The following is a 13,622-nucleotide window of genomic DNA, read 5'->3' on the forward strand; positions in this document are numbered from 1 at the left end:
TGGCCCTCTGCGTCAGTATTCATGGGAGCCATTCTGCCACTGGGGCTCCGCCTTATTTTTCACTGTCCACTTTTGGTTTTTATATAAGACATTGACATTAGGTATGCAAAACATTTTTATTAATATGTACACATTTTTTAGGTACACTTTATAATATTGTTTCAGATTTAGAGTGTTTTTAGGACTACATGAAATGCTCCCAATAGAAATTTCCAAAAAGCAAAAAGGTACTCTCTTTAAGGTGAATTCCAAATCCACACTATGTACTGAAATGTCCTCTGAACCAGAAGAGCTGGTGGTAGGGAGGGACCTACTGCAAATTCAAGTATGCTCCTGCCTTGCAAATGCTTTCCTACTTCTCTGCGCAGTCCACCTCTCCCCTCCCTCCCCGAGCTGGTTGCATATGCGATTAAGCATTTATGCATAGTCAACCCCACACACGCCATTTCCATACTAAAGCTTATAAGAAAGAACTGTGCTGGTACCCACCTAGAACATAGTCACTGCAGTCCAGCATTGCTGTGAGGTCTTCTAGAGGTTCAGACAGTCCAGAGCAAGGAAGAAACAGGTAGCAGTTTGGGGTGGGGGAAGAAGGTACTACTATTGCTAACAAATCTACACTATGTTCTTCAGAGAACAAGGGTGGGAGGTGGAAAGTGGATTAGGGGGCGAGGCAAAATACAACTTCAGTTACACCATAGCAATCTTCAACTGAATAAGGAAACTTCAGTTGCTCAGAGGAGTTTTAGTCTCTCCTACCAGCTAGGACTGACATTGTCAAGGCAACTGAAGCATGAAAAGTTCCCCTTTTTGTAATAAAATAGAAACAAAGATTGCAGCTGGCAGTTTCCATAATGAAGCTTAATCAGTATGCGTGTGATTAGGGCCTTATGCAAATCTCTCCTCGTTAGCACAGCAGCCAGCACTTTGAAGTCCACGAACAATTCATTTACAGAACACACTGAAAGCACTCCCTGCATAATTTAAATCATTGCATAAATATTTATCAGCCCATTTGCATATTAATTGGCAGTGCATGAAGGGAAAAATTATCTCCTGAGTGCCAGCATAATAATTAGGAGGATAAAATGAGATTTCTTCCATTGGCCTGGCTCCTCGGACCTAACTTGAGATAGTACCAGGGGAGAAGGGAAGAGACAGGAGACAGAGTTCTGTTAAAATGGCACTGAAATGACACGTACAAATTAGAAACAACTCTACAGACTTAAGCACCTTTAATCTTATTCCTGCTGGCAACAATGACTTCAGTAATAAGAGGATTTGCAAAAAGCTTTCTACACAATCCAAATAATCCCAAGGAAACAATTAGCAAGGTAGAAGCAGAACATAGGGCTGTCAAGATGGTGCTAGCCTACTGATAGGGAATTTTCCAAATATTAACGTGCACTGTCTGGGGAAAGTCCTACTTTAAAACAAGGTAACAATATAAACCCAGAAGTAGTGCAAGAGCTGTAAAATTATTTTCAAGAGTATGGAAACTCATCATTTATAAATCTTTTCAGGCTACTAAATTAACAGACCAGATTAGCCACATATCATGAAGCACCCTTCCCTCATCGAAATCAATCGAAAGAAGATGTTTCATCATTTACAATATCAATCACCAAAAAAAAAAATGGGTCATACAAATTATGGACTTAGTCTTTTCAAGTAAATTTCACTTCATGTATAGGAAATATATATATTTGTACTCTTTACTAGAGAATATATCTATTCAATTTAAAGTAAATTTACAAGGTAAAACATCAGTCCAAAACTCTTTAGGCATTATGACAGGACATTCCACTGTAATCACCATAAACAACTCAGGAAAAGACTTATAAAAATCCCACGAAGTAGGTATAACTGACTGCTTTGTGGTTTTTTTTTTTTTTTAAAGAGGAAACTGAGGCAGAGTGAGCTAAAGCACTTTACCCAATGTGACACTAATAATTTGGAGTCAGATTTAAAATCAGATTTTGCTGATATCAAAACCTGAGCTCTTTCTTGCCTATTATTACACCCTGTGGCCCAGTGGTCCACTTACGGAAGTAGCAGACATGCGGGGCTTAAAAAGGGCAGCAGATTAACACAGCTTGTTTTCAGTGCAGTGAGGACACTAATAACTAGTGACAAAGATTTTGTGTTTAAAAGTCCAGTATGTACAGATACACAGAAGAGTGCACTAGAATTGAGGGGAGTTCTCCAGGGTATTACCCCGTTAACAACTTTTTATTTAGAACTAGTCTTCAAGCATGCCATGTGTCTGATTATTAAAAATATGTATTTTTAAAAAGATTTTTATTCATTTATGTGTCAGAGGGAGAGGGAGAGAGAGGGCACAAGCAGGGGGAGCAGCAAGCAGAGCAAGAAGCAGGCTCCCCTCTGATCAAGGAGCCTGCTGTGGGACTGGATCCCAGGACCCCGGGATCACAACCTGAGCCAGAGGCAGATGCTCAACCAACTCAGCCACCCAGGTGTCCCCAAAGTACGTATGTTTTCCCAACATTAAGGTTGAAATTAAACTCAACATGCATACGTGGACACAAAAGACAAGACTTCTATAACAGAACTTTAAAAAGATTTCTTTGCAGGTCAATAAATTAGGTAGGAACAGAACCAAAACCCTCTCTCAAGTTCTAGATAAGCACTCTATTTGTACTTCTAGTCCTTCCGTTGTGCAGAATCACAAAATTCCTATGAGGGGAGAGTTCACAGGAGAGAAAGGTAACACTGCCACTCTGTACCAGGGAGACTATGTGCCTTCCCTTTTTGAACCCTAATTTTCTCATCTGTAAAATGAGAGATCTTTTCCACGAGGCTGCTGTGAGGATAAAGGGGCCTGTGCCTCTCAGACCCGATCGTGGGGCGAGGCAGGAGGCAGCTGTGCCAGTGGACAGAGACCACGACACAGGATAAGCAAGCTACCACCTTCAAGAGCACCAAGTTTACTCAATAATAATTCCCAACACTTCGTAGTAAAACAATAAAGACTGTATTACACAACAAAATACAAAATTCAAATGAGTTTTGAAAGCCTTGGACTATACAAGCTGTACCTGGTGAGAAAATATCAGAAGCGTGACTGTGACTGGTAAGGAGGGGACATCAGTGTATGTTTCTTTCCCTCCACTTTCGTCTTCATAAAACTTTACGTTTACTGCCTGTACTTATTACAGACGATCTCTGCAACTCACCATCTACTTTTTATGCTGTTTGCAGTGGCACTTCTAAGCTACCTTTCTTACACCAATTTGGTCTTTCATAAATCAGCTAAGTGGGACTTGAAGCCTCAGCCAGGCCATCACTGCCAACTACGAAGTGTTTGCTGGAAGGTGCCCTTTCAGGGGTGGGGCCTTGGCAGTGTACTAACCACCGCCCCCCAAGCCAAGAGAGTGGCACAGGGCCTCTGCATAGCAGGGGGCCTAGAGCTCACCAGCTGACAGAGGCTGCTATCCAGAGAGGGACCCCTGTCCCCTCTGCTGCAAGTCATTCGTTGTCCTCACTCCAAGAACAGAAAGAGGGGCAAGCGGAGGCAGTGCTGAGATGCAGCTGTCCACAGTGACGGGGAGCCTCACCCATGCAGCGGACTTCATTACAATGGACAGGACAAGAAAACTCCCATTCGCCACCCTCGATGTAGGTATTCTGCACATTCTAAAAGGCAGGTTTAAATACTAGAAGGCTGTCTAGGCCTCTACAGATGGACTGTAGGAGGCTGGCTACCATCCATCCCTCCCCTGCACTCCCCCAACCAAGGCAAAGTTAGACCCAAAAGAAGGGAACAGTTTTCCCACAAAGCTCAGGCATTCACTTTATTGGGCCCTCTGTCTGAAATATCAGATTAAAACTTAACCTAAAAAGAATACCCTTCTAAAAATAGAAATTTCTGGAAAATTTTGTAGGGCTGTCAGTCATTCACACTTTAGCACAAATTAATCCAATTCAACTGCTTTCCTTTAACACCTCACTGAGGAGTTGTAGGGTGGTAATAATTGTTCCCATTGGAAAAAGGCCAGTAAATACTCTTATAAAATAAATGCTATTAGCTGACCTGTACTTGGGGGATGGGGAAAGGGTTCACAGAAAGCAGAAAATAGGAAATAGTAGCGTACAGTAGTATAAAAAGGAGCTGAAAGACAAAGTTAAAATTCACATACTTCAAAATCAGGCTTAAAACTGAGGCTTTTTGTATTTTTCATTATTATTATTAGTAGTAGTAGTAGTATTTTAGTAATCTCTACACCCAGCGTGGGGCTTGAACTCCTGATCCTGAGATCAAGAGTCGCATGCCCCTCCAACTGAGCCAGTCAGGCACCCCTGAGCCTTTTCCTTAAGAATGGGAAGAAATGCTCTTCCAGAATCCAGAATTCATGGCTCACAGCATCTGTATTAGAGTAGTTCTTCACTCATGATCATATGGCTAGTCTCGGTCTCATTAGAAAGGCAACTGAGGACAATAACAACTCAATGACAAACTAGATTTTTAAAACACATCTTTTGTGTATGAGGGAACAGAAGCAGGCCTGTACTCCACCGACCTCACTTATCAAATTCCAACCTGGTCACAGGTCAGATGAACAGCCGACTGTACACCCCAGGACTGGCCGTCCAGCTAGTCCGGGGAACGGGAAGGTATAATCAGCAACTGGTCACCGGCACATCCCGTCTGCCTCTCAGTAGGATTTATCATCCCCTAGCCCCACTGCTTTCACGCCTAGGCAATCTCAATTGCCTCTTTATTTTTTAAAGATTTTATTCATTTATTTGACAGAGACACAGGGAGAGAGGGAACACAAGCTGGGGGAGTGGGAGAGGGAGAAGCAGACTCCTCGCTGAGAAGGGAGCCCAACGTGGGGCTTGACCCCAGGACCCTGAGATCATGACCTGAACCAAAGGCAGCCGCTTAAGGACTGAGCCGCTTAAGGACTGAGCCACCCAGGCTCCTGCAATTGTCTTTTTAATTCTCACCTATTTTCAAAATCTACCACTACTGGGGCGCCTGGGTGACTCAGTGGGTTAAGCCTCTGCCTTCGGCTCAGGTCATGATCTCAGGGTCCTGGGATGGAGTCCCGCATCGGGCTCTCTGCTCAGCAGGGAGCCTGCTTCCCTCTCTCTCTCTCTCTGCCTGACTCTCCATCTACTTGTGATTTCTCTCTGTCAAATAAATAAATAAAATCTTAAAAAAAAAAATCTACCACTACTTTAATCTCCTCACCAGCTTCTTTACAGAAAACAATGACACTGCTTCAGCAGATGCTCAGTAATACAAAAATGTTTTATTAGCTCAAGAATTATAAACCGTTATCTTACCAAAAACCTCATCCCAAAACTCATCATCCACAGAAAGCCTAAAATAATTTACTAAGGCTCAAATACAAAAGAACATTCTAGGATCTGGAAATTTCTTAGATCCAAAATCAAGTGATGGGTATCAGCACTGCCACTATTCCTCTGCACGGAATATCACAGTATATGTGAATAACATCCCCCCCACCCCAAGGCTGCAATATGGAATTTCAGAGCTTAAGAGGAACAGATTTAAGAAAACAATGTCTGCTGTATTTACGAAAAATCTTCGATGGGCAAACACCAAGACCGAATCTATTTTTATCAACCTGGCAAATAAGCACTGCCCGATAACAAGAGATCGTAGGGATGATTTTCTTTCCGAAAAACCAAACTGAGACCTAGAGAATGACTCACAGGTCACACTACTAAGTGGCAGAGAAAGCAGGGGCTAAAGGACATAACAAGGAGGCATGAGAGGAAAGTTTAAGTAAAATAAAACATGCTGAAACTCTTACCCATGACACGGAGATTTGTAGTTGGTCAATTAAAAAGGTCAACTTAAATATTATAAAACCATTATATCATAAACATTTCATGTTAACAGAAAGTACATAAGCAAGGACGCCTGGGTGGCTCAGTTGGTTAAGCAGCTGCCTTCGGCTCAGGTCATGATCCCAGGGTCCTGGGATCGAGTCCCACATCGGGCTCCTTGCTCGGCAGGGAGCCTGCTTCTCCCTCTCCCTCTGCCTGCCTCTTTGTCTGTGCTCACTCACTCTCTCTCCCTCTGTCTCTGACAAATAAATAAATAAAATCTTTAAAAAAAAAAAAAAGAAAGTACATAAGCATACATTTATTTACTCATCTTTTGATGGTGGATCAAAGCCTTTGCTTTAAAATTAAATCCACTCATTTGAGTTTCCTCTTCTTTTCTGGGTGAATCATATCCTTTAATACTTACTCCAGTATTTTCAGTTTCAATTTCTTGAGTTTGTTTTTCAAGCTTTTCATATTTGACATATATATTAAGAATATAAAAAACTCAAGAAGAATTTCATGAAACAATGCTCCTTCTTAGATGTAGTGCAATATGATACATATTTTTTAACTGTTGATTTCAATCTACTGAATTGACTTCATGACCCACAAATTGAAAAACTGCTTTAAAAGTAAGACAAGGGGCACCTGGGTGGCTCAGTGGGTTAAGGCCTCTGCCTTTGGCTCTGGTCATGATCCCGGGGTCCTGGGATCAAGCCCCGCATCGGGCTTCCTGCTTGGTGGGGAGCCTGCTTCCTCCTCTCTCTCTCTGCCTGCCTCTCTGCCTATTTGTGATCTCTGTCTGTTCAAATGAATAAATAAAAATCTTTTAAAAATATATATATATAAAAAAAGGTAAGATAAGAATGTGGAGTGCGTGGGTGGCTGAGGCAGTTAAGCAGCCCACTCCTGGTTCCGGAGCAGGTCAGGACCTCAGGGCCCTGGGACGGAGCCTATGCTGTTCCCCGCGCTCGGGGAGGGTCTGCTTGAGGATTCTCTCTCCCTCTCCCTCACTCCTCCACCCCCTGCATACACTCTCTCTCTCTCTAAAATAAACAAACCTTTAAAAGAAAAAGGCAAGAACTTAAAAGACACATCAAGCACTGAGAGCACAGAATCTTTTTCTTTCCTTTTTAAAGAACAATTTATCCCTAATATTTTACAGCTCTTTTCTCACATCTAATTCAGCAGCATTTTCAGTAATTATCCTTTATCTACACTTTTCAAAACATTCAACTGAAGTTTTCACAGAGACATCATCTCCTCCTTCTCTACCCCTTAGCTGATATGATAACGGTTTAAACCGTGGAACGAGGTGAGAGCCCAACCGGACGGGACAGGCTGGGGAGCGCAGACAAGGGCCGGTGCTGCGGGCCGGCCGGCCTCCGAGGGGCCGCAGACGGCACGGACAGACAGTGCAGGCAGCTGTGATCGGAGGAGTCCCTCGGCCACCGGGTCGCTAGGAAAGCCGCCCCGCGGGACAGCAGCGAGCTCCGGTGAAGAGGCTGGAGCTTCTGCGCTTCTCCGTAACTTCTGCCGACACACACACTGTCGTGCACGGAACCCACCTGCCACCCGGGCGACCACTACGGCGACTCCTAGTAGACGCGTCACTGTAGAATTCCATCCTGCATTTCTGGCTGTGAAGTCTGAACTCCGCACAGCTCTACGGAAGGGTCGCCGTCGCACTGCTGTCCAGCTCAGCCTGTCATCTGATTTGATGGTGTAAATGTCTTTTCTTTTTCCTAGTTTATGGAGTTTTGCAGTCACTGATTTCATGCACGAGCACATTCAACAAATACGGACTCGCTGCAGCCGGGCAGTGGGACAGGAAGTGGGGGCACAAGGCTGAGACACAGAATGCTCCCAGCTGATCAGACAGAAGAACCCGACAATCACCCCAAACACGACCACCAAGTAAGAAGATTCCACGGAGGAGAAGAGCAGGTGACAACCCGGCTTTAACACAGGCCTACAGCCTGTCTTGACATCTCTGGCTAATATTAGAGTTCTCCTAACAACTGCAATGTGACTTCTCTGATTCCATTTCTTAAATCCATGAAATACAGGCTTTTATTTATTGTGTTTTATTTGAAACCCCATGCTGCTTAATGATTCCCACCCGTCCCTTTGAACTATTAGGTTTCATCTACGATATCGGTGAGGTGTCCTGTGTGTCTCTTATTCTCGGTTTCATAAATTTGTGTGAAGATACATGGGTAATAAGTATCCCAGAGTCTATGTGAGATATAAATTTAAAAACACATTTCTCTACTCAACTAATGAAGATGTTCTTCTGACTAATCAGATGTTACTAATACGTTTTAACAATGTCAACAGTGTAGTAGCAGTCATTCCAAAAACATGTACGGACTGCCAATCTCTCTACAGGATCTTTCCTCCCTGGATGAACTCATGATTAAGTCTATCCACCTAACATATAAAGACAGGTTCAAAAGTTATGACCTCAGATCTTCCTTTATTGCCCTCCTTGTCAGGTAACTATTTGTTTCTCCAAAACCATATACAAATGACAGTATCTCTTTTTGTTTGAAATAGTTCATCCTACAATATGCTATCAAATCCAAGCAAATGACATTGGTATAAAGGGTATGTGTAGGGGCACCTGGGTGGCTCAGTGGGTTAAAGCCTCTGCTTTCAGCTCAGGTCATGATCCCAGGGTCCTGGGATCGGGCCCCGCATCAGGCTCTCTGTTCAGCAGGGAACATGCTTCCACCTTTCTATCTGCCTGCCTCTCTGACTACTTGTGATCTCTGTCAAATAAATAAATAAAATCTTAAAAAAAAAAAAAAAGGGTATGTGTAGTTCTGTCATCTTATTGTCACATGTGTAGGTAGACCACAACACCACCACTGCAATCACGATAGAGGAGAACCATTTCTTTTTCTTTTCTTTTCTTCTTTTTCTTTTTCTTTTCACATGGTTAAGTGTATATTTAGTTTTTGAAGAAATTTCCAAATATTTTCCAGAATGGCTGTACCATTTTAGGGTTCCACAATGTATGAGAGATCCGGGTTCTCCAAATCTACACCAGCATTTGATATTATTACTTTTCATTGTAGCAATACAGAACGTATTTTCATATGCTTATTATTTGTGTATCCTCCTCGGCGACATGTCTATTCAATTCTTTTGGATTTTTCTAAAAATCCCCAAATCTCCCTTTTCTAAAGGACTGTTTCGATTTCTAGAACTGAGTTTCACTGTGTGTGGGAGGAGAGGTCTAAGTGCAGCTGACACATGTTATATCAGTTTCAGGTACATAACACAGTGATTCAACAAATTTATATGTCTCCTATGCTCATCACAAGTGTAGCTACCACCTGTCACCGTCCAACACTACTACAATACCATGACTATATTCCCTACGCTGTCTTTTATTGCTGTGATTTGTTCATCCCATACCTGGAAGCCTAGATCTCTCAGTCCCCGCCCCCATTTGTGCCTATTCCCCCCAACCCCTTCCCCTCTTGCAACCATTAGTTTTTTCCTATATTTATAGGTCTGATTTATAGGTTTGTCTGTGTTTTCACAAGTGGCAAGATCTCATCCTTTTTATGGCTGAGTAATATTTCTTTGTGTGTCCACAACTTCTTTCTCCATTATCAGTGGCCATTTGCACTGCTTCCACATCTTCGCTATTATAAATAATGCTGCAATAAACATAGGGATTCATGTATCTTGTTGAATTAGTGTTTTCTTTGGTAAATACACAGTAATGGAATTACTAGCTCATATGGTAATTGTATTTTTAATTTTTGAGGAACATACATACTGGTTTCTGCAGTGGCTGCACCAACTTACATTCCCACCAAGAGTGTATGAGGGTTCCTTTTCCTCCATAGGGCTGCGTTTTGTGAGCTCTTTACGTATTGTAGATAACAGCCTTTTATCAGATATGTGCTTTGCAAATATTTTCTCCCACTGTGGAGCTTGCCTTTCCATCCTTTTAATGGACACAGCAAAATATTTTAATTTTGGTAATGTCTAATTTATCAAATTTTTCCTTTTGTAGGCTGTATTTCTGGTGTCACGTGTTTTGGGTTTTTGTTTTTAAGATTTTTATGTTTAAGTCATCTCTACTCCCAACATGGGGTTTGAACTTATAACCCCAACATCAAGAGCAGCATGCTGTACTGCCTGAAGCAGCCAGTTGCCCCTCTGGGGTCATGTTTAAGAACTATTCATCAAGTCCTCTGTTCTACAGGTTTCCTTCTATGTTTCTTCCTAGTGTGAACAGTAAAGGTGTTTTTTTTTTTTTAAATTCTTTTTTAATTGTTTGTCAAAAAGATTTTCCTTCCTCTATTTGCTCCAAATGTTTTCGTACCTTAGTCACAAATTAGTCATTTATACCTGTGTAAACCTATTTTGGGTTTTGTTTCTGTTCCAATGATTAATGTGTCAATTTCTTCACCAATATCCTCAGGCTTCATTCTTGCAACTATGTAAGAAATCCTGAAGTTAAAGAAACTGATTTACTACCAGCATTTGTAGTCTTTGGTACACAAGTCCTAAGTATATTCTGTTGATTTAAAACTACATATTTTGTTAATTTAGCCATTCTTTTAGGGAAGGTCTACCAGAGAAGAATGCTTTGTTTTCCTTCATCTAAGAATGTCTTGATTTCCCGTTCACTCCTGAAGGATATTTTTGATGAATACAGAAGTTGGTATTTTTAGTTCTTTCTCAATACTTGAAAAATGTGATGCCACTACCTCTTGGCTTCCATGGTTTCTGAGGAGAAATCCACTATCATTGGAATTGTTTTTCTCCACAGGGAAAGGCATCATTTCTCTCTCACTGTTTTCAGGATCTTTCCTTTGTCTTTAGTTTACCAACACTTTATTATTACTACTTTGGGTTTATATTGTTTAGAACTTGCTCAGACTCTAGAATCTATAGGTTTGTATCTTCTGACAAGTTTGGGAAGTTTTCAGCCAGTCTTTCTACGAGAATTTTACAGACCACCCCCCTTTCCGTTCTCCTCCTCTGTGGTCTGTCAGTCCCACAGGTCCCTGTGGCTCTGCTCATTTATTGTTCTATTTTCTCCTTTTTGTTCAAATTGGGTAATTTCTACTGTTCTATGTTCCAGTTCATTCTGTCCCCTCTATTCTGCTGTGAGCCATCCACTGAGTTTTTGTTTCAGTTATTGTTTTTTTCAGTTCTAAAATTTTCATTTAGTTCTTTATATTTTCTTTATATCTTTATGGAGGCTTTTTGTTTCTAGGCTGAAACTCTGCATTTTATTTTTCCTTTCTTTCTTTTTACTGTTTTGGTGAAGAAATTAGTAGTGGACTGCTCTAAGAATAACGGGAATATGCAGAAAAGACACAAAAGCAAGTTTAAAAGAACCTTCTATTGACTAAATTTCAGGCAATATGACAAAATAAATAAAAACAATAAATTGTAGCCACTACTGGGGTGCGTGGCTCAGTCAGTTAAGTATCAGTCAATTAAGCGTCTGACTTTGGCTCAGGTCACCTCAGGGTCCTGGAATCAAGCCCCACGTCACACTCCTCATTGAGCAGGGAGTCTGCTTCTCCCTTTGTCCCCTCCGCCACGCCCACCCCCCTCGTGCTCACACTCTCTCTCAAGTGAATAAATAAAAGTCTGTAAAAAATTATAACCATTACTCATAGGAATTCATGTTGAAATAAATAAATCAACAGGGAGAAAAGAAGGTTTTTTCCTTGTAGAATTCCAAATAAATATAGAAAGAATAATAGAAAGTCAGCATTTGGAAACTACCATCATCATATAAATTCAGTCAAAATGCTCTACCTAATAAAATATCTAATATCAAAAATTTGATGATGAAAATGTAGTTTCCCTACAAAATATTAAGCAATTACAAAGGGAAGACGCAGCTTTACTGAGAAGCCTGGTAAGCATCACCATAATCAAGCGATCAGTTAAGGTCACTTAGTCAAGGGACAAATCAAAATTGTACACTACCAGAAAAGATGAAGTGAGAACACAACATCACTTCTGTGATATTCCTGCCACAGACGTAGAACCTGAATCTATTATGGGGAACTATCAGATAAACACAAATTCAGGGACGCCTGTCACTCAGTCAATTAAGCACCTGCCTTTGACTCAGGTCATGATCACAGGGTCCTGGGATTGAGTCCCAGCATCAGGCTCCTTGCTCAGCGGGGAGCCTGCTTCTCCCTCTGCCTGCCACCCCCCTGTTTGTGCTCTTTGACAAGTAAATAAAATCTTTAAAGGGGCACTTGGGTGGCTCAGTGATCCTTCGGCTCAGGCCATGATCCTAGGGTCCTGGGATCGAGCCCCACATCGGGCTCTCTGCTCAGCAGGGAGCCTGCTTCCCCCCCTCTCTCTGCCTGCCTCTCTGCCTACTTGTGATCTCTGTCAAATAGATAAATAAAATCTTTTTAAAAAACTCAAAAAACCACAAAAAATCAAAAACCACATATACAAATTCAAAGATATTCCACAAAATATATTCTTCCAAAGTGTCACAGTCTTGAAAATCAATTAAAGACTAAGGAATATGGTTGAAGAACAGTAAAGAGATAGGATGATTACATGCTGTATAGAATCCTGCAGTAGGTACTTTTACTATGAAGGCATTTTTGTGATAACTTGGCAAATCCGAATCAGGTCTATGGATTAGTTGACAGTAAAGTAATAACGCTAATTTCCTGCATTTTATGTCTGTATTGTGGCTCTGCAGCAGAATGTCCTTATTTATAGGATTATTCACTGAAGTACTGGGAGTGTTTTAAAATCAAAATAAAACAATAGCAAAGGAAAAAAAAAGAAAAAAGGGGGGGAGAGCTCAACAAACTACCAGTGTTTTACTCTAATTCCAGTGGAGCCCTGTCATCCCCATCCCTAGAAATCTCAGATTGCAAGGTGCACATTAACAGAGACAGGAGCACAGTTCTTACAGAATCACGAAACGCACAGATTACCTACGGTCAGAGCGCACTTGAAACAATTTAAATGGTATTCTGATGGACATCTCAAGATATGGAGGAGTCCACACTGTGAGGCTCTACACTGCATGAGTGAAAGTCCACGCGAGCACTGAGAACTGAACAACCTTTCCACAACCGGTAACATACCACATACCCAAAAAAGAGCCAGAAACCTATCACAACCCCAAATTCTATTAACTACCACCTTATTTATTTATGTTTAAAGATTTTATTTACTTGAGAGAGAGTAAGAAAGAGAGAGAGAGCATGAGTAGGGCAGAGGGAGAGAGAGAAGCAGACTGCCAGCTGAGCAGGGAGCCCGAAACGGGGCTCGATGCCAGCATGACCTGAGCTGAAGGCAGCCGCTTAACCGACTGAGCCACCCAGGCATCCCTCTATTAAATATTTTAGAATCTCATATAGTTTTAAATAAAATATACCCAGACAAAAGGCAATATCAGCAAATAAATTTTAAATATATTATATATATCTATTTTTACATGTCTTTAAAACTTATAATTTTATCAGCACGACAATGTGGCATGTCTAACCTCCTTACTTAAGAGATGTTGACTGAAAGACGTACTGTCTGTTACGGGTTGGACTGTGTCCCCCAGAAGAAGAGTGTGACCTAACTTGGAAATAGGGTCTCTGCAAATGATCAAGTTAAGAGGAGGTCAAGCGTGGGCCCCACTCCCATCGTCCTGGTATCCTTAGGGAAAATCTGGACACAGATACATAACAGAGGCAAGACAAGAAGGAAGACGTGAAACATCCTCCCTCACAGCCTTCCAAGGGAACCAACCCTGCTAATACCTCAATCTTGAA

The 13,622-nt window shown here is 41.5% G+C and overlaps 1 protein-coding gene across 15 annotated transcripts in view; it reads right to left on the minus strand.

Annotated features, from left to right (window-relative positions):
• The window catches only part of POU2F1 (POU class 2 homeobox 1), a 187,189-nt gene that overhangs the window by 87,869 nt on the left and 85,698 nt on the right, over positions 1-13,622 (minus strand). For 2 of the 15 annotated variants that reach the window (XM_032317594.1, XM_032317593.1), the window contains exon 1: positions 490-990. The exons of 11 other annotated variants lie outside the window; for them this stretch is intronic. In XM_032317594.1, coding sequence (XP_032173485.1) covers positions 490-517 — 28 coding nt within the window. In that variant the 5' untranslated portion in view covers positions 518-990. Of the gene's footprint in view, positions 1-489; positions 991-5,807; positions 5,894-13,622 lie in introns of those variants that run through there. 2 more of the 15 variants (XM_032317595.1, XM_032317597.1) reach the window with 2 other exon arrangements.

This window comes from Mustela erminea, chromosome 17 (assembly GCF_009829155.1).
Source record: "Mustela erminea isolate mMusErm1 chromosome 17, mMusErm1.Pri, whole genome shotgun sequence".
Lineage (NCBI taxonomy): Eukaryota > Metazoa > Chordata > Mammalia > Carnivora > Mustelidae > Mustela > Mustela erminea.